At 33.3% G+C, this 21,268-nt stretch overlaps 1 protein-coding gene and 1 long non-coding RNA gene across 3 annotated transcripts in view; one reads left to right on the top strand and one right to left on the bottom strand.

Moving 5' to 3' along the window:
* Nucleotides 1-21,268, bottom strand: part of LOC126887284 (cyclin-T) — a 100,982-nt gene that overhangs the window by 45,698 nt on the left and 34,016 nt on the right. The window contains exons 2-4 of the mRNA XM_050654694.1: nucleotides 10,405-10,617; nucleotides 7,168-7,335; nucleotides 6,026-6,308 (exon numbers count right to left, since the gene is read on the bottom strand). Of these exons, the coding sequence (XP_050510651.1) occupies nucleotides 6,026-6,308; nucleotides 7,168-7,335; nucleotides 10,405-10,617 (664 nt within the window). The remainder of the gene's footprint in view (nucleotides 1-6,025; nucleotides 6,309-7,167; nucleotides 7,336-10,404; nucleotides 10,618-21,268) is intronic.
* The window catches only part of LOC126887286 (uncharacterized), a 31,387-nt gene continuing 24,391 nt past the window's right edge, over nucleotides 14,273-21,268 (top strand). Inside the window, exon 1 of one of the 2 annotated variants that reach the window (XR_007699009.1) lies at nucleotides 14,273-14,465. This is a non-coding gene — a long non-coding RNA (uncharacterized LOC126887286). The remainder of the gene's footprint in view (nucleotides 14,466-21,268) is intronic. The other variant, XR_007699008.1, reaches the window with a different exon arrangement.

The following is a 21,268-nucleotide window of genomic DNA, read 5'->3' as shown; positions in this document are numbered from 1 at the left end:
GCTAATTGCCTTGTCTTTTGTATGTCTGGTTTTAAAATAAATGTCATATCATCACAAGGGCTGTCAGATATCCGAAGACATCGTTGTTTTAGCCACTTTACACGATGCAAGTAATTGAGCAATTAATTGCACAATTTCTTGCAGCAATAGAAATTGCATCGTGTCATACGAAAATTGCAGAGAAAAGCTGCAACTTCTTGCAGCAATTTCTTGCTGCAAGAAGTTGCAGTTAAATAGAACATGTCCTATTTTTCATGCAATTTTTTCTGCAATTTGGTTATATTTTTAGTGACTTTTAAGGCTACACTGTTTGTTTTTACTTCATTGTCATTCTGTCATCCTAAATTTCAAACTAAACAATTTTTTAACAAAACTAGAAAACTTTTTACCAATTTCACGCTGCACAGATAACATTATTCTGGTGGATAACTTTAATTATGCAACATAGGGATTAAAAAAACTATTTTCTATTTGTATTTCTTACAACTTGTTTCCTTTTGTAAATGAATAATGTATTATAGGTATACTTGCATTAGGTATTAATTGATTTTGTTATAATACATATTATTATAATTCTCTCAAATTACAATCTAACATTTTTAAGCTAATATCTGATAACTCTACTCAAAAAATTACATTTAATTTAAAACCACTTAAAACAACATAGCCTAAAATTTATGCTATTTTGTCAAAGTTTCTATTTCATGTCAGTTTATGCAATTGTTTGCACCGTGTAATCACTTTATTGCAGAAAGTTAGTTGCAACTTATTGCACAAGTTCTTGAGCAAGAAATTGTGCAATTAATTGCGCAATTACTTGCATCGTGTACAGTGGCTATTTCAGACAAAGTTTTTACACATTTTGAATTTGAGGGGACAGTTTTTAGTCCTTTCGAATGAGAGTACTCTGTCTTCATCTGTTTGTCTCCATTTCTACTTCTTCGTATATATTTTCAAAACGAAAATACACATATAGCATATATCGCCGCCGCCTACGAAAAGTATAACTCCGAAATATGCAGCGAAGAGTAGAACTTTCAATGAACGCCGCGAACAATATTATTTTCGATTATATGATTGTGAAAATTATAATCCCTAATAAAGTGTTAGCGAAAAAATGCAGTTTTTGAGGAGTATTAGCAAAAGACATAATTTCTGTTTGTGGGTCCACGAAAATTATAATACTAAAAAGTTATCAGAAATACTTACTAATGAAGTAAAAACCTCACATGTAGGTAGGTGGTATATAATTTATTAAAAATTTTTTTCTAAAAATGATCCAAGATGGATAAAATCACAAACGTTTTCGGACCACTCAGTCCATCATCAGGTGGTAGAAACCTAAAATAAGCAAACCACTGTATTAAAAAAGCCAAAATGAAATTTGATTGTCTGAAAGTTAGGAAAATTACAACATGTGGTTACTTACTTCAGATCCAAAGTAGTTGGAACTAGCTACATATTTAGGTCAAAAGACCTTAATGTAATAATAATTATGCCATTTAGGCTACAAGAATGTCGATAATAAGTCGATGGCACAAGAAATTAAATTGCAACGGTATTACAAAGTGGTCTTCATCTTGGCCTCAAACTGACAGACTAAAATATGACATTGAACGGATATTGACAAGACCTTCTAGGGAATTTTATGTTCAATGGTCAATATCCGTTCAATGTCATATTTTAGTCTGTCAGTTTGAGGCCAAGATGAAGACCACTTTGTAATACCGTTGCAATTTAATTTCTTGTGACATCGACTTATTGTCGACATTTTTGTAGCCTAAATGGCATAATTATTATTACATTAAGGTCTTTTGACCTAAATATGTAGCTAGTTCCAACTACTTTGGATCTGAAGTAAGTAACCACATGTTGTAATTTTCCTAACTTTCAGACAGTCAAATTTCATCTTGGCTTTTTTAATACAGTGGTTTGCTTATTTTAGGTTTCTACCACCTGATGATGGACTGATTGGTCCGAAAACGTTTGTGATTTTATCCATCTTGGATCATTTTTAGAAAAAAATTTTTAATAAATTATATACCACCTACCTACATGTGAGGTTTTTACTTCATTAGTAAGTTTTTATTATGGTATACAGCCAATGAGAGGAATCTTTTCCTTTATATTTTATCAGAAATAATTGTTTTCGTCGGCAGAAACAGAAACAGAAAGGGAAATAATCGTTTTCGTCGGCATCTATTATGAACTAAATCTTTTCGTTATAAATATTTTGGGGGTTATAATCTTGGCGGACACGCATATAAAAAAGAATTGTATCGCCAACACTTATCAATGAGTTATTATTTTCACTGGAAATGTATTAGGAATCACATTAATCATAGGTACCAGCGATATATAGAAATATCTTCAGGAATATCTAAAGTTTGCAAAAGGTTTTTGTAAGGCACGAGAGGGAGACAGGGTGTAACGATTCCAACTTTTTTTATTTGTTTTTAATTCCAAATATCTTTATCTTTGGAAATCAAAAGTATCTTTGGCAGTAGTGTTCTTTGGTGATAGTATGTAGTCAATGAAATAACAAGAGGTAATCAAATATTTGCCGGCAAGTTATTTTTCAGAGATCTAGTTGCAGTATGCTGGTAAAAAATGTTTTCGCAGTCTATGAAGTTGTTGGCAAAATCAGGAAAAACTGTCAGTTAAATTTTCTTTTTTCCGTGTTTCTTTTTGAAAAAACAAAATAAAATGGAGTCTGAAAATTGGTTATGGAAGAAAACCCATTTTTTTATAAATAATAAAAATTTGACAGTGTTTAGTGTTGTGAAAAATCCGACAGTGCATCTAGGTTATTTTTTTTTTTTTTTGTATACTTTCGAAATTAAGAAGCAGCTATTAGCAGCAAATTTATGATTCAGCTATTAAGTAGCTACATCAGCGCTTCATCAAGACGGAAAACGCGTTCCAAGATTACAGCTTTAATTTGAAATATTTTATCGGGATATTTGGCACACACGTACGTAATAATAAAGAATGGCGACACAGAGCCCGATTTGAGAAATATGTTAGTATGTGGAAATTACTCTATAAATAAATAAAATATTACAAAAACGATTTTGTACCGCCATGCGCCATTAAGAAAAAAATACAGAGAGAGTCTGTAAAGTGGAATAAATTCAATATCTCAAATACTAATTGTTTTTTTGGAAAATGCTCAGACCCGTCGATTAGTATTTCAAATTGTCCTTTTTGACATTCAATAATAATGTATACAGGGTGTCCCAATTTAGAGATATGACGTCATCGTCGATTTTCTTAAATGTCATATACTGTCATTTTGATAGCTAATTTGATAGGGTTTGTAAAGTTATACATAACTGCAAAATATCAAATTTTTATTCTCTACCATTTACAAGATAATAGAAAATAACAAAGTTATATCTGTAATTTGGAATATATTCAATAATTAAAATACTAACTGTTTTTTTGAAAAATGCTCAGACCCGTCGATTAGTATATCAAATTGTCCTTTTTGACATATAATAATAATGTATACAGGGTGTCCCAATTTAGAGATATGACGTCATCGTTGATTTTCTTAAATGGCAACACTGTCATTTTGATAGCTATTTTGATAGGGTGTGTAAAGTTATACACAACTGCAAAATTTCAAATTTGTATTCTCTACCAATTAGATGATAATAAAAAATAACAAAGTTATGAAAAAGAAGTAATCAACTAATAATTGAATTTAATTATTTCAATAAATTAAGCAAAAACTCATAATGTTGCCCTCAATTATTGTCAAATTGTCAATGGGCAACGTTATGAGCATTTGCTTAATTGAAATAAATAAATTCAATTATCATTTGATTACTTCTTGTTCTTCATAACTTTGTTATTTTTTATTATCTTGTAAATGGTAGGGAATACAATTTTGAAATTTTTCAGATGTGTATAACTTTACACACGCTATCAAAATAGCTATCAAAATGATAGTGTTGCCATTTAAGAAAATCAACGATGACGTCATATCTCTAAATTGGGACACCCTGTATACATTATTATTATATGTCAAAAATGACAATTTGATATACTAATCGACGGGTCTGAGCATTTTTCAAAAAAACAGTTAGTATTTTAATTATTGAATATATTGCAAATTACAGATATAACTTTATTTTCTATTATCTTGTAAATGGTAGAGAATAAAAATTTGATATTTTGCAGTTATGTATAACTTTACAAACCCTATCAAATTAGCTATCAAAATGACAGTGTTGCCATTTAAGAAAATCGACGATGACGTCATATCTCTAAATTGGGACACCCTGTATACATTTTTATTGAATGTCAAAAAGGACAATTTGAAATACTAATCGAAGGGTCTGAGCATTTTCCAAAAAAACAATTAGTATTTGAGATATTGAATTTATTCCACTTTACAGACTCTCTCTGTATACATTCTTCAAATAAACTTTTTTATCCCATGCTTAGATTTTGCGTCACATTGGAACTACTAAAATTGATTATCTATAACAAAAAATCGAGCGTAACTGACTGATTTGGTAATATAGAGAAATAGTCACTGTCATCACAATGTATATTATCACAATATTGTGCCTTCGTCTTTAATAGTGGCACGTACTGCCGACGAACTGTTGCCAAAGGTTCGTAGAACTTGCACAAACGGTGCAGCTACTATATTTCGAATTAAGGGGGGTATGGCTTGAAATCAACATATCAAGCACATATTTGTGAATTTTCTTCGAAGCTATGTTACAATTATTTTAATTTTAAATTAAATAAACATATTAAGTACAATTCAAAGAATATTTAGAAAAAAATTCAGTCCAAAATATTGAAAAATAAGCCATTGGTGACAAATTTTGACAGGCAGCTCACAAAAAAATGGATTTTGCGGTGGACATCAGAACTCGTCACTAGATCATACGAAACAAATAATTCAAAAAGATTTAATTAGCTTATGAGTTTCACGAGGTCACAACGTCGAGTTTTTTTTTATTTTTAATGATTTTTGAATTTTTGGTATCACTCAGAAATAAAAAAAATGAAATTTTTGGTAAAAATTTTGTGAATATCAACAGATTTATTATTGTTGAACAAAAAATAAGCAAAAAAAGAAAAATATCTCGACGTTGTTACCTCATGAAATGTCTCAAGAAAATCTGTGCAAAATATCAGGTAGATCGGCCGAGTAGTTTTTCAGTTACAATGTCCACCGCATTTGAAAAAGCAGTTTTGAGAAAAATGCGTTTAAAGTTTTGACAACTGCATCTTCATCTTCTTATTTGTCTGCCAAATCGTAAAGTGATGCACATTGGAATATGTTTTTTAACGTTTCTCACTACGCTCAACCGTGCTGGCGCGAAGTTGCGGCAAAGCGAGTCTAAGGTAGGGATATTCAACAAGCTGTATCTCTGGTAATTTTACTCCGATTATTTTGAAATTTTCAGAGAGTATTCTTGAGAGTATGCACTTTTATTTGAAATAATAAAAAAATTAAATATTTCAAACCATACCCCCCCTTAATATTTATGACGCGCTGATGTAGCCTCTTAGGGCAAAACCAAACGGGCCACGCTGCAGCGCTACGCTGTGGATCCACAAAAGTAGTTTCCTATGGTTTACTGTGGGTTCTTATGTAGAGTAGACGTTACATCCCAGACGAGCGACTGTGGGTCCGTCTGGTTTTGCCCTTAATAAGCTATTAATAAATATAATCATTATGTAACAACAGAGTAGAAAGGGTAGGAGGGAGGTTTGGATGGAGATAAGGAGAGACATAGAGGAATCGAAAAATGGGAAAGAAATAATGAAGTAAGGAGAGACGGGGAGAGAGATAGAGGACGATATAGAGAGAAGAAATCATAAAAAGAGTGAAGGAGGGAGAGGAGAGAGGAAGAAAGAGATATGTTAAGGAGATGGAAAGGGGGATGAGATAGGACGGGATTGAGGAAGAGAGTGCGAGATGAACTGAGAGGGAAGAAAGTAAAAAACTTATTCCGTCCATTTATAAGAAGAGTTGTTGCGTAAAGATACTTACAAAAGGCGAAGGAATATGATGAGAAGGTATGTGGTTAACATTATCAGCTATAGCCATAATCTTCTCCTTGAGTCTGGAAGGACACTTTTCGAATATCACCAAAAATTCTTCTGTTAACTGTTGCAATAACTCTGCCGATACCGTGGGATCCACGTACGAATACCACTCCTTCTTTTCGTACGACAACGGGATCTCCCAGTTGGACCACTTACAAGCTACTAGGATACAGAAACAAGCAACCACCGTCGGTTTATACTGTATACACATTGTCGTTAAATGTAAACTGCAACAAAACAGAAAAAAAAATTATAATATATATTTACCACAATAATTGTATAATGATTACTAAATTGTTCTGAAACGGTTTTCTTGTGGCATGTGTTACTATCCAGGCCGGCCCTGGCTTTCTAGAATATTGGAGTTTCAGCGTAGACAGCGCGGGACCGGTTTTGACTCCAGACGGCTTGGCGCGTCATCTTGTATGAGTGCGTTCAATTCGATGTTATTCTATTTGTTCCAGGCTCGGTCTAGAATATTAGAAAATACTCACCGGAGGGACCGCAGACGTTCGGATACAATTAGCGTCTCTTTGCAAAGACAATGACGTCGACTTTGCAAAGTAGCAAGACACTTACTCAACACACACACACTACACATTACACCTGAGTTAGTGATAAGTTATACAATTACGTGGCTAAAGGTTCTAGTTCTAAACCAAGGCCAGAATCAGAGAAAAAAAATATTAGAAAACAAAGTCGGGGAGTACTTAAATAGAAGATCGAATTGTAGTTATTCAGTGATAATTTGACTTTAACAGCTCACATTATTATCACTGTAAAATAAATTGTAGATACAAATTATATTTATGTTTTTCGTAGATGTTTTAATGTATCAAAGATTTTCCTTTTGAGGCATGTGGGTAAGTCCGATTTAAATATGTACATACATAGTTTAATTTACCAAACGCTTCCTCTTCATGTACTCATTTCTTCTTTCGTGTGTTTAATATCATCTTGGTTCTTTCCAATTGCACAGAAAGTGTTTCATCAAATAAAAATATATCGAGTACTACTTCGTCACAAAACCACACAATATTCATAGAAAACTAAAAAAATACTACGTATGTATATTATACCACTTACCTATTACTAGCCATAAAATAGGAAGTCTGCGCGAGGTCTTTACTAGCCCTAACGAGATGACAGCACCTTACCACGTGGGTATGGGGATGGTCTATGGCCACATCGAATCCTAGAGTTTGAAGTAAAACGTTTTCGTTAAACACCAAATCCTGGGATTGACTAATATACCTGAAAAAAAAATCAAATCGCTTAACTTGCCAAAAAACAATGAAATTCCTTTAAATTTGTTATTAAAAACACTAAAGATCAAAGAAATGAAGGAAGACATTGAACTTGAAAAAAGACCTGTGCGTAGAAAAAGACCTTGATGACCATGATCCGTTACCAACTTATTGTTAATATACCAGACCATGGGATGTCCCTGGTAAAAATATTGTTAACAAAACGTACCAGAAGAAAGTATCCTTTTTAACTAGTAGAATCAGCTGATATTTAAATCAACAAATTAAGATAGCTCTCTCTTTGTCTGCCTGCAAATAGTCTAAGCGGGATGCGTTTTGAATTGGACAATTTCCATAGGAGTCTATTTTTTGCTGAATCACTTCAGGTTGTATCTTATCAATAATCACGATATACGCTGTCGCAAACCTTGTGCTTAATTTTTTATTTAACAAAATCTGAAAAAAGAAATCGAAAATTTTTACTTTTAGAAAAGTAGAACTACAAAAAAAAATAGTAGAACTACAAAGAACAGATAAGTTTCTTTTTGAAATTGGCGCCTAACGTGAGGCTTTAATAAAAATCAGGATAGTAAATAAATGGAAATGAACGTTTGAAACAATATGAGACTATGATTTTATGAGGAGAGAAAAATGTATTAGAGGACATTTTGCTGGAATTTTATCCCATTAAATCAACCTGGTATACCCTAAAGTACAGCTGAAGCCATTGAATAGTTCACACCTTCATTTTTACATGTATTTTGATTTATTTATATACCATTTATTTTGATTTTTTAATTTTAGTCAACCTATTCTAGATCCGCCACTAGTCATTAACGTCACTTTGTCGTATAAAGTACGTTTAGAGTACTAGTAGATATGTGCGAGTGTAAACTATTCAATGGCCGCAGGGCCGCAGCTGTACCTTCGCCAACAGTGCATCCCTTATGCCTTCAAATAAATAACCATTCTTACCCCCTACCATTATTGTTGTACAATTAAAAGGTACCTCCCGTTAAGATAGGCAAAATGCATTCTCCAAAAAGATACAGCAGGTCTAATTTTTTTTTTGTGTATTTTATCAAAAAATATATTTATGATTTTTTTTTAAATATGAAGTAACCGAGTCCTTTATAACATTTAAAAATTGGGCGAAACACCTTTACATCCGCAAAAAAGATGATTTTTCATGCTTTTGTGGGGTAATCATATTTGTTGACTGATACAATCTGAATAATATTTTTCATTTTCACATGTTGTGTGAAATATATCAGATAGCCATTAACTGACTGGCGATGAAACGTCCTAGACCCTATCATCCACAGTAGAATCAGAGATAAATGTGAAGAAGACCAGGATGAAACACAATTTGGCTTCAGAAATGGACTGGGAACCCGGGACGCACTCTTTGCACTAAATGTATTATTGCAGAAATGCCGAGATCAAAGGAAATACATCTTTGCTGTATTTATTGACTATGAGAATTGCTGTATTTATTGACTATGAGAAGGTCTTTGATCGAGTACAACATCACAAATTAATTAAAATATTAAAGGATAAAGGAGTTGATAGTCAAGATGTACGAATCATAGAAAAATTATACTGGCGTCAAACAACGACAGCTTGCATAAATGGAAAATCAACAGAAATATGCAAAATACAAAGAGGTGTCAGACAGGGTTGTATACTGTCCCCACTGTTATTCAATTTATATTCAGATAGAATATTTAAGGAAGCGCTGCATAATTTGGAATGGGGTGTGAAAGTTAATGGAATTAATTAAACTGGATACAGTTATTTTAGTTATTGATATGAATGGATTACAACACCTTTTAAATGCCATTGACACAGTGGGAAGAGAGTTTGGAATAAAAATAAACTGTTCAAAATATTATTTAGCCGTTTGGCCCATCAAGATTCACGGTTATATGTTGATGGTCATATAATTCAAAGAGAACCCAGTTTTAAATATCTTGGTTGCCATATTACTGAACAACTAGATCCAGATAAAGAGATAAAATGTAGAATCGAGATAGCCCGCACGACATTTTTAAAAATGAGTTCATTCTTCTGTAATGATAACTTGCAACTTAAACTTCGAAAGCGCATGATTAAATGTTACATTTGGTCAGTTATCTTGTATGGTGTCGAAGCATGGACATAAAAAATATCCTCCATAATCGTTTGGAGGCCTTTAAAATGTGCCTGCACAGACGTACACTGAAAATACCATGGACGGCTATGCTGACAAATGTGGCAGTCATTAAGAGAGCAAATGCTGCCCGCGAGCTGATTGATAACATCAAATATAGAAAGATGGCCTATTTTGGACACGTACTAAGGGGAGATCGGTATAATATTCTTCAACTTATTATGATGGAAGGACGCAGAGGAATAAAATCGAAGGACGCAGAGGAATTGGTAGAAAGCAGGCCTCTTGGTTGAAGAATATCCGGTAGTGGACAGGGATAAAGAAAGCAGAACAACTATTTAGAATAGCTCGAGACAGAGACAGTTTCGCCATGTTAATCGCCAACGTCAAGGGGACTTGATAGGGTACGTTAAGAAGAAGGTACGGGTGCAGTTCAATGCAATTGTTCAGAGCTGCAGCCAAGAAAGTTAAGATTGCTGTGATGGTAGCCAACCTTCAATAGGAGACGGTACTGCAAGAAGAATATTTTTTGATAAAACACACAAAACAAAAAAATAAAAATGCAGTCATATCCAAAAAGAGTTAGTTTTTCGACATTTTTCGATTAGGTACACTCAACCCAATGGTATACACAAAATAAACATGTTTTGTAATAGCCTCAACTACATATATGTGTGAATTTTTTGAAAATTTTCAATTGATTGCAACCCAGTGAAGAAATATAAAAACGAATTAATGACGTTTTAGTGGTAGGGGAGGGGTGCCGGGCTAAATTTGAGCTGACTTATGATTATTTTTTAAACACATAGATAGAACGTAAAAAAGGAAAAAAAAATCGAATTCTGGGAGTAAAGGCTGTCTTAACGGGGGATACCCTTTAGTCATAAGGAATAACTACCACATTAACAAAAATTGTATATTTACCTTTCTGAATTCACATCAATATTCGTATCTCTCCCGTTCTTGCACATATTGGCTACCCTAATGACGTATTCTAATTTCCTAGGTTGCTCCTCGACTTTGGCCGCTAAAAATAACGCCGCTGCTGCCATCTGGTGCCACGGAAACTTCGTGAACGAATGGAAAACATAGAAACGGTGCATGTACACTATGGCCGTGTTGATACATAATTGTGATCTGTTTATCTGGCATTAAGGAAAATTTCGACAAAAAAATGTTGGTCATAAATGAAAAGGGTTAGTGTTTAAATAACATTACAACATGTGTGTCCTTTTAGCGCAATATAAAAAAACAGTGATTTACTTATCTAAACATTTTCAATTTAAACATTAAACACTAAAAAAATTTTAAACATTTACATTAAAAATATCTAAACATAATCGTTAGGTAACGTTAAAATATGTGTCAAATGGAACCACTGAATTAGTTGATCAATTTAGCAGTATCTTCCAACACAGCAAATAGATACAGGATGTTTAGTTTTAAATTAGATATACTGCCTATAAATGGCAACACTGCGCACCGTTGAGTAACTCTTCCCACGCTAATCCACCTGATTCTCGTAGCTCCGTGCTTCGCCGTCAGTCGACGATTAATCAACGATAATGGACTAAGCAATGTTGCCGATTTTAGCCCTTTCTTCAGTAGCCTCTATCGCAGTGGTGGGCAAACTTTTTTAATGGAGGGCCACAAGATTAAAGAAATTCTATAGGAGGGCCAGAACTATAGAAAAAATTCATTTTTTGTTAAAGCTATATTATGTATACAATCCGTATGTTGTTGGACCCTCGACGGGCCGGATTAAATACTTTCACGGGCCGGACTTTGCCCATCACTGCTCTATCGTCTATAGTCTATCGTAATAATTCCGTACCTCATAGAAAACTAAACGTATTGTATAAACTTCTCCTGGCTACGGTGGAGCAGTTTCAAATAGCGCTTCAACTAACTAAACTTACACTCACACAAGCAGCAAGCATGGTCAGAATAGAGAACGATATTTTAAGACCCTTCCATTGCAAACAGATACTATACTCTGTCAAGAAATTGAGGAGGGTGACTTCATCTACTAATTGTACGAGGTGCACATCAAATACGTCGTTTACTAATAAGAAAATCTCAATAATATCGTTTTACAATATTTTGATAGCTCTCCGTACTTTTGAATGGGTAATATGCGGTCTTTTACGTGAGCCAGTTGTAATAACAGACGTACTCAAGATACTTTTTAACAAATTAATATTTGGATACCACAATTTATCTGAATTCTTAATTATTATTTACTCTCTGTCAGTGGCGTTCATGAGATCATAAATAATGTAAATAGTTATTTTCCTAACAAGTGCAGAAAGTCATACTTTTCCGCACGCGACTGCAGTTTGCCGAACGACGCGAAGCGGGAGTTTTTCTCGTTTTCAATTACAATGTCACTTCATCCCTACTCCCTGACACAAACTTGTTTGCTTTCAATCTAAATTTTCATAGTTCATAATATCTAAGATTAGGACAAGACGAACACATACCTGAGAGAGACTGAGCTTGAACCGAAAAAACATTGCATTATACATATAGCAAACTGTCAATATTTTTTCATGCAGAATCACCCCCCTGAAGTTTGTCTCATTAATTTACTAACACCCTGTATAAAAATAAGATTGACAAACTTCCGATTTAGACCAGGGCATTTAGCATAAAATAAATCGATTTTTAAATATAGCACCTAGAAACTTGCAACTTTTTACATTAACTTTAGGATGATTCAAGTCTACTGTAGAAAAATGGGTAAAAATGCATAGTTGCTTTTTAAAGTGCATAAATGAATCCAAGAAGGCATAAACTTGTCAAATTAAGTGTAGTTAAGGGGACGATTTTGTTACTGGGGGGGTTTTGGAGTCGCTGAAGACGAATACGCCATCAGAACCGACCACCGGAGCACTTGGTGCACAGGTTTACTAATAAGGCACGTCATCTGAAGTTTCGAGGGTTTTCGATACTAAATTGATGCAAACAGATTACTCGGGGGGTTTTGGGACTGCTGACCAAGAATACGCCATTAGAACCGACTCCCTCAGCCCGTGGTGGCCAAAAACCCTCCAAACTCTCGAAGATAACATGCCTTTTCAGTGACCTTGGACACCAGATGGTCTGGGGGTCAATCAGTGGCGAAAACCGTCGAAACTCCAGAAGATGACGTGACCCTAAACACCCGGTGCTCCGGGTGTCGTTCTGATGGCATATTCGTTTTCAGCAACCCCAAAAGCCCGTCGAGAAATCTATTTGCATCAATTTAATGCCGTAAACCCTCGGACCTCCAGATGACGTGCCTTAGTGCACGTTCAGAGTGGAGCGAAGAAAGAGTGCGAGCAAAGCGGTGAAATCAAACTACTATTGAGAAACGGAGGTACTCAGAGTGCTAACAAAGAGCAAAACGGCGAAACCAAACAAGTTTGATTTCTGCGCTCGCACTCTGGCATTTTTCCTAAAAATGAATCTCGATGTCCTGATAGCTAAAGTGTTTCAAAGAAAGCTGTTATGGGATCAGAAAGATTCCCTATTCAGATGACGACGATGACTTTTTAAATTTATAACTTTATGCAATTTTATAATTAAATAAATATCATGTAACTTAATAATTATTATTAGTTCTACCGTGTGGCAAAACCAAATGGAATAAATTCATTATTTCGTAAACCGACGACTTTAAGAAAAAATCCCGAAACAGGTCGATTTTTATTTTTAAATTATGATTTTTTGGCTGGTCATTCAATTCGAAGCTGAAATAAAAATTATAGATGCGGACCAATGTAAAAAAAGGTCCCCGGAAAGCGAAAAAGGTAGTCCCTGAAATGTTCAGGACTGAAACAATCGCTTAAAATTCGAGAATTTTTATGATTTTCTATCAGGAGAGCAGAAACGTGAAGGGGTTGACTTTATTGGAAGATGATAGTTCATTCGATTACATGAAATCAACTTTAACTTAAGAATATCCGAAAATCAGAGAATATCAGAAAATTTTAACGAACATTAACTGCGCCACGAACGCGCGGTGCTCACACGGCGAGGAGTTCGCGGCGTGCATATCTATCTTCGCCTTAAGACATTCAGCAGGTAAGATGGGGTTCTTGTTGAAATTCTTCAATGTGCCAATTATTAATTTTTTTTGGGATTTTTTCGAGTAGGTAGTCAAAAGTCTCCATTTCACCCTGAAATATATTTTTAATTTGACGGGATCCTCCTGTAGCTGTTTGAATAAATGGCGAAATTCACCTTGATTACCGCGGGATTGATTAATACGATGAATTTTCTAACATTGTACGCGAGTCAGGGAGTACCACGTTTTCAATGAGTTTTCGAAAAAAAAAAAAAGAAAATAACTATCTATGACTGCCGAGTGGGAAAGAACTAAACTCTCATCTCGCGTAACTATCAGCTCCCACTCTCTTTAGCACTTCTTTGCTCGCACTCTTTCTTCGCTCCACTCTGAACGCGGCCTTAGCAGTGACCCTGGGCACCAGGTGCTCCGGCGGCCGGTTCCGATGGCGTAGTCGTGATCAACGAGCCCAAAAACCCCTTAATATGCTTATTTTGCATATTTATGCACTTTTGGATGCAATTTATGCACTTTAAAATGCAATTATGCATTTCCAGCCATTTTTCTATGGTAGACTTTTTTCCTGAGATCATCCTGAACACAATACAAAAAGTTGCAAGTCTCTGGTCTAATTTTAAGATTCATTGAAAAATGTTAAGTACGTCTCTGATCGACGACAGGAAACAGCGAGCAATACTAATTATTTTTTATGACGGGTGGTAGCAATCGTATTGTTCTTTATCAGTTATCGCTTAGCATTATTATAAAACTATGTCACTTTTATTGCCTCGGTCCGTATTGGTGCAATAAATTACTCTACAGTTTAAATAATTGTTTAGACTAGAACCGATCGTCAAACAAGTATTTTTCAGTGATTCAATATGTGCATCATCGAACGCAAGCGATGTGTGAGGTGTTTTCTAATCTAAAGGAGGTAATTTGTTTTTTATTTCTAGTTGAACCGACACGATAAAACATGTTTTTAGGTTTTTTACATATATATTTGCATTATATTCTTGTCCTTGACCGTTGTAATTAATTATTGTGTAATGAGATTTACACTTACACTGACCGGCAAAAAAAATAGCCACCCTATAAATTTCGGAAAATACAAATTCATTGGAAGTTTTATGGTAGGGGAGCCCAAGCGGTGATTTTTGCAGTTACTCGAGCGCGTCAGATTATTACATGGGGAGAAACCTGGTATACTGAAAATGTACAGCTGGTTCCTAAAAAAAGTGATACGACTCTTAGTAAGATTTGAACATTTTGAGCAGTGTTTTTGATTGGTTTGACATTATATTAAATATAATTATTATGACAGACAAATAATAAAATAAACAAACAAACAACTGATTACATATGTTAATTCATAAATTGTAATAATTATTAGGTCTAAATTTTGATATTATGAATTCTTGCAGTTTTCGCATCTTCAAAAGGATTCTCTTCTAATCTCTCCAAATGCGTACGATCTTCATGAGCGGTAGATATTTTTGGTCTTCCAGTTGCTTTCTTTCGAGAGTTTGTTATTCTCTCCAACTTTTATTAATATTAAAAACTGTTGTACTGCTTACGTTAAAATGGTTCTTTACGGCAGATAGTGACCAACCATCTTCTAATTTCGTTACAATTTTTGCTTTTAGTTCTTTGCTAGCATCTGGAGCCATTTTTTTGAGGTTGAACAGAATAAGTTATCTGACAAATGTTAAGATCTGGCAGTGACAGCGACAATATGTAAATAATAAGTATTTATCCTTCAAAATACACTGCTCAAATTTCTACAAAATACGCTTTTAGAGTCGTATCTAACATAATAACATATCTAACATATCACTAACCCCAGCATACAAACACAGCATAGGTATCAGTGATAACCCATATTGCGCCTGTGGTGGAATTGGAGATCTACAGCACCTCATATTGGAGTGTGGACAGTACAGACAAAATATTAAAATAATGTATGAAGAGTTAGTTGATCTAAATTGCCCTTTACCTATTAATTGAAATGAAATTATTCTTTCAAATAATAAGCAGACGTTAAAATGTCTTTACAAATATGTAACGTCCTGTAAATTTAAATTTTAAATAGGCTTAGGTAATAAAATTAAAAATAATTGTAAACATACCACACAAAATTTAAAAATGTATTCATGAATATTATAACACGTAAATTTAGAATATAAGTAGGCTTAAATGATTAAATTAATTTTTATTACAATACCATACAAAAAACAAATAGTCTGGCTAATAAAGAGTCGTATCAGTTTTTTTAGGAACCAGCTGTACCTCTACCATATATTGGCTCTTGATACAGGGGAGTTCGTTAACGGGGGCCGATAACAAAAACTATCCCTAGAAAAACTCGAAATTGTCAAATTAATATAACGTAAGTTAAGTACATGCAAAACAGTGTATACATATTTAAAAAATCTGATGATTTGAGCGGGGCGTAAGGAAATGGGCGAGTCCCAAAGTTTCACAAGAGAAAAGCGAATAATTCGCGAAATGAATGACAGATCGAAAAACTAAAAAATACGTGTTCAATATTTTTTAAAAATCTGCGAATGATACCAAACACGACTTCCCACGGAGAGGGGTGGGGGTAAATATTTTAAATACGAATCCCGCGATATTTCGCGAAATATAGATTTATTCAATATTTTTAAAAAATCTATCGAATGGCTCCAAACACGACCACCCACGGAGGTGGGGCGGGGGGTTACTTTAAAATCTTAAATGGGAGCCCCCATATTTTACTGCAGATTTGGATTCCTTACGTAAAAATAAGTAACTTTTATTCGAGAAATTTTTTCGAATTATGGATAAATGGCGCTATAATCTAAAAAAAAACGATTGTTGGAAATGGAAAATTAAATTAAAAATGGAAAGTCCCCACTAAAATGGAAAACTTGACTTAACTTTTTTTGGTTTTAGGACCTACTTTTCACAACCCAATAGGTCCCCATAACGCTCGAGTGACTGCACATTTAGCATACTTTGCTCCCCTACCATTATGCACTGTTTCATATTGGGTCTCAATTTATATATTTATCGCGATCAAGTGTGCTTGATTTTGTCAGTTTGTGACTTGGTTTTGACGTTTATGTTATTGTTTTCTGTAGTCGCTGTTAACCTTTTAAGTTGAAAACATTTAATCAAACAGTAATTTAACTTTTCAAACGTGGGTTTCGACTATAGTTATTTTCCTAACAAGTGCAGAAAGTCATTCTTTTCCACACGCGACTGCAGTTTGCCGAACGACGCAAAGCGGGAGTTCGGCAAGCAGTCGAGTGCGGAAAAGAGACTTTCTGCAAGAGTTAGGAACAATATTTTTTCTAAGTCTTTAAAAAATTACCAAATCTTAATCAATTAATTTAATTAATATGAAAATACATACACAAATTAATTCTTTGACAAGGTTGTCAAAACCAAACTTTCAATATAATTAGTTAGCATGACGACGATCTTGGTTTCCATGACGATGATTCAAAACGACTGTTATTGTCTACCGATTTGACTTTCGAATATTATGTCAAAATAATTTTATTTCATCGAATTGTCGCGTTAATTTCATTAAAACAGGAACACAATAAGATATATTTGAAATAAATTAGTAAATAATATTTAAATATTAGTTTATTGCATGTATTATAATTACTTTAAGGCCATATTAACATATCTAAATTAACACGCGTGCGGAAAAGTAACAAGCGTGCGGAAAAGTGAAACTTTCTAAACTAAAATGCGTGCGCAAAAGTAGACATTTTTGAACGCTCGTAGAAAATAGTTATTTTCCTAACAAGTGCAGAAAGTCATTCTTTTCCGCACGCGACTGCAGTTAGCCGAACGACGCGAAGCGGGAACTCGGCAAGCAGTCGAGTGCGAAAAAGAGACTTTCTGCAAGAGTTAGGAACAATATTTTTTCTAAGAGTCTTTAAAAAATTACCAAATCTTAATCAATTAATTTAATTCATATGAAAATACATACACAAATTAATTCTTTGACAAGGTTGTCAAAACCAAACTTTCAATATAATTAGTTAGCATGACGACGATCTTGGTTTACTAACCTAGCTAACTTGGCTGTACCACTAACGAATTGTTCAAAACAGCAGTAAATAAAATTAGAATCGCCCTAATGATATCCAATCTCCGATAGGAGAGGCACTCAAAGAAGAAGATCTTGGTTTCCATGACGATGATTCAAAACGACTGTTATTGTCTACCGATTTGACTTTCGAATATTATGTTAAAATAATTTTATTTCATCGAATTGTCGCGTTAATTTCGTTAAAACAGGAACACTTTGGAATGAACTTCATCGTAGGGTTAGAAGTCAACCAGACCAGCCAAAAAGTCTTGCAGAACTTCAAAACAAAATTTGTTCCTTTCCTTTCCAATTCGTATCCAAACAGTTATTGATGTTGTAGGTCATAATACCCGATATTAGACAATTTTGTTCAAGTTCAGTCGTAATTTTTATTGTTCGTAATTCGTTTCGATATTACACTATTTTCTTTTGTAGCTTTTTAAAAATAAATTATGCTAATGAATCAAGCAGCCATGGCCATTTTTTTTAAATGAAAAATGTTGAGTATACAATATGAAACAGTGCATAAAACTTCCAATGCATTTTTATTTCCGGAAAGTTATAGGGTGGCCACTTTTTTTGCCGGTCAGTGTATACAGGGTGATTGATTAGTAGGGTAAAGCTCAATAGCTCCGCTATTCGCGGTGTGCAAGTACTTGGAAAGGGAAACGAGAAACGACCGTGCGCGAGTCGCGGAGAAATATTGCAACTATCTTAAATAATTCATATTGTCAATTGAAATTGTCAAATTGACGTATATTTCATACCTTCTGTCATTGACTTAGAAAAATTATATATTGCTCCACAATATTGATATGATATGCAATTATTATATAAAGGTAAATTTAATTAATTGTATTTTGCTTGCAATACTGCATTTTAATAACGGATTTTATTTACTACATACAATTGTTTACGTTTGCTAAACATAACCTGCATCTTATTTTTTTCTTCTTATTATTTTTTTGGACTATGGTCTTGACAATTATCCAGCAACCAGGACTAATATAATTGGCCAATATAATTAAAAGTGCGAATAAAAGTACAGAGCGTAGAAATAGAGGTCGCTTTGCCGAACTTGCACGGTCCCAATAGTAATAGATAGCAATAAAAGTTAATAACAAAAATTTTAGCCACCTTTGAGCTTCACATTACAAAATTAGTTAGAATGTTACAGGGTGTTCGATAACACAGTGGCAGACCAAACTTATTTTAAATGTTTTTTTAAATGGAACACCCTATATTTTATTTTAAATTCGAAATCCTGTTAACTTCTCCATCACAAAAATATAAAGGTTTGTTATGTTATACAGGGTATTTACAAAGTTATAACCAATTTTATATGAAAATCGTAACAAGTTCAATTCCCTGTATAAATAAAAATTAGCAAAACAACAATGGTTTATTAATGCCATATTTTTTAACGTATTGTCAAAATTTTCAAGAATGGTCGATATTGCTAATTTTCTTTATATCAAATACAGGGTGAGTCAAAACGCAAGTACATTATTTTCTCAGTAATTTTAAATGGAACACCCTGTATTTTATATCACCATTACCATACTTTAATTTTTAGATAACATTCCCTATGTCTAAATTTATTAGTTTTCGAGATATTTTCATTTTTCAATGGACCAGTAGCGTGGCCACCCATCACCAAAATTTAATAAACTGGACTGATTTTTTTGGGGTTACGTTAATAATGAAGTTTATAAAATACCTCCAACAACACGGGATGAGATGAAAAATAGAATACAAAGTGTATTTCGATGTGTTAATTTACAAATGCTCCGTAGAGTAAGTAGCTCATTCAATGATCGTTTTTAGGCGTACATAAATGTGTTAGGAGATAATTTTGAACACCTTATGTAATTAAATATTAAAAATATTTTATTAAAAGTAGCTTCTAATTTTTTCAAACATGTTTTTTTGCAAAATGTATTACTGATAAATTATGTTTCGTTCTTTATTTGTTACATTGTTACATTTACATACAAAAGTAGTGTTTAATTGTCTTCACAAAATATTGTATTTTGTGTTTGTGTTTTTTTGTAAAATTTATTACTAATTTTCTTTGTTTATTTGTTGCATTTACATAAAAAGATAGTTTTTAATTGTTTCAAAAATGTTGCATGTAGTGGTTGTGTTTTTGTTTGTAAAATGTATTACTAATAAATTATTTTTATTTCTTTATTTGCTACAGTGTTACATTGATTACCGGATTGATAATCGGTAATCTTCAATTGTCAATTCAGTCATGGCTTACTTAAAATTTAGATAAATTTAAACACCTAAAATAATTTGCTCTGAAAAATGAAAATATCTCGAAAACTAATAAATTTGGGCATAGGGAATATTATATAAAAATTAAAGTACGTTAATGTTACTTTTCAATAATGCTATAAAATACAGGGTGTTCCATTTAACATTACTGAGAAAATAATGTACTTGCGTTTTGACTCTCCCTGTATTTGATATAAAGAAAATTAGCAATATCAATAATTCTTAAAAAATTTGACAATAAATAAAAAAATATGGCATTAATAAACTATTGCTGTTGTGCTTATTTTTATTTATACAGGGAGTTGAACTTGTTACGATTTTCATACAAAATTGGTTATAACTTTGTAAATACCCTGTATAACATTACAAACCTTTATATTTTTGTGACGGAGAAGTTAACAGGATTTCGAATATAAAATAAAATATAGGGTGTTCCATTTAAAAAAACATAAGTTAGGTCTGCCACTGTGTTATCGAACACCCTGTAATATTCTAACTAATTTTGTAATGTGAAGCTCAAAGGTGGCTAAAATTTTTGTTATTAACTTTTATTGCTATCTATTACTATAGCGGAGCTATTGAGCTCTACCCTACTAATCAATCACTCTGTATATATACCAGGGAAGTTAAGATTTTCCCAAGACGCTCTTTGGTATCTACAGGTGTTTAACAACTGCTTTTGATAAAAAGCAGCATAATATGCAATATGCAAAAAACAATATAAACAATGTAAGATCGCTATTTAATTTTAAATATTAAAGGTGAAGACAGGCAAATTATATGGAAAGGAAAAGTGAAACAACATTACTGAAAAAGCATAGAAAATCCTTTAAAATCAGTGTTTGTAATGACCGGCACGAAACACGGGCACCCCACAAAATGGGTAATTTTTGATGTCTCGAATTTCCTAAGCCTGTTGTCCGATTTAAGTTATTTTTTAATAGGTATGTTATATGATGTTATTCTTTAATAATATCGCTGTAATAATATTGTTGCTAAACAGGGACATTGTCATTATGTACCGGGTGTACCAATCAAACTGTGTTTTTTTCTCAAAGTTCACCACAACCTGTGGAATATTCTAGCATTTATTAAATACTGAAATTAAAACCCAACTATAGCTCACGTTTTTTTAACATTCTGTTTTTTTTATTCATTTTCTTATGTTGGATAATAAAAAAGTTAGGTAATTTAACAACTGGCCATGTTCCTCATCAATACAGGGTGTTTCTAAATAAGTGCGACAAACTTTAAGGGGTAATTCTGCATGAAAAAATAATGACTGTTTGCTTTAGAAACATATGTCCACAAATGCTTCGTTTCCGAAATACGGGATGTTGATTTTTTTCTTACAAATTGAC

This window comes from Diabrotica virgifera, chromosome 6 (genome assembly GCF_917563875.1).
Source record: "Diabrotica virgifera virgifera chromosome 6, PGI_DIABVI_V3a".
NCBI classification, from domain to species: domain Eukaryota; kingdom Metazoa; phylum Arthropoda; class Insecta; order Coleoptera; family Chrysomelidae; genus Diabrotica; species Diabrotica virgifera.
The sequence above is the reverse complement of the archived record's forward strand: the minus strand, read 5'-3'. Positions and strand labels throughout refer to the sequence as shown.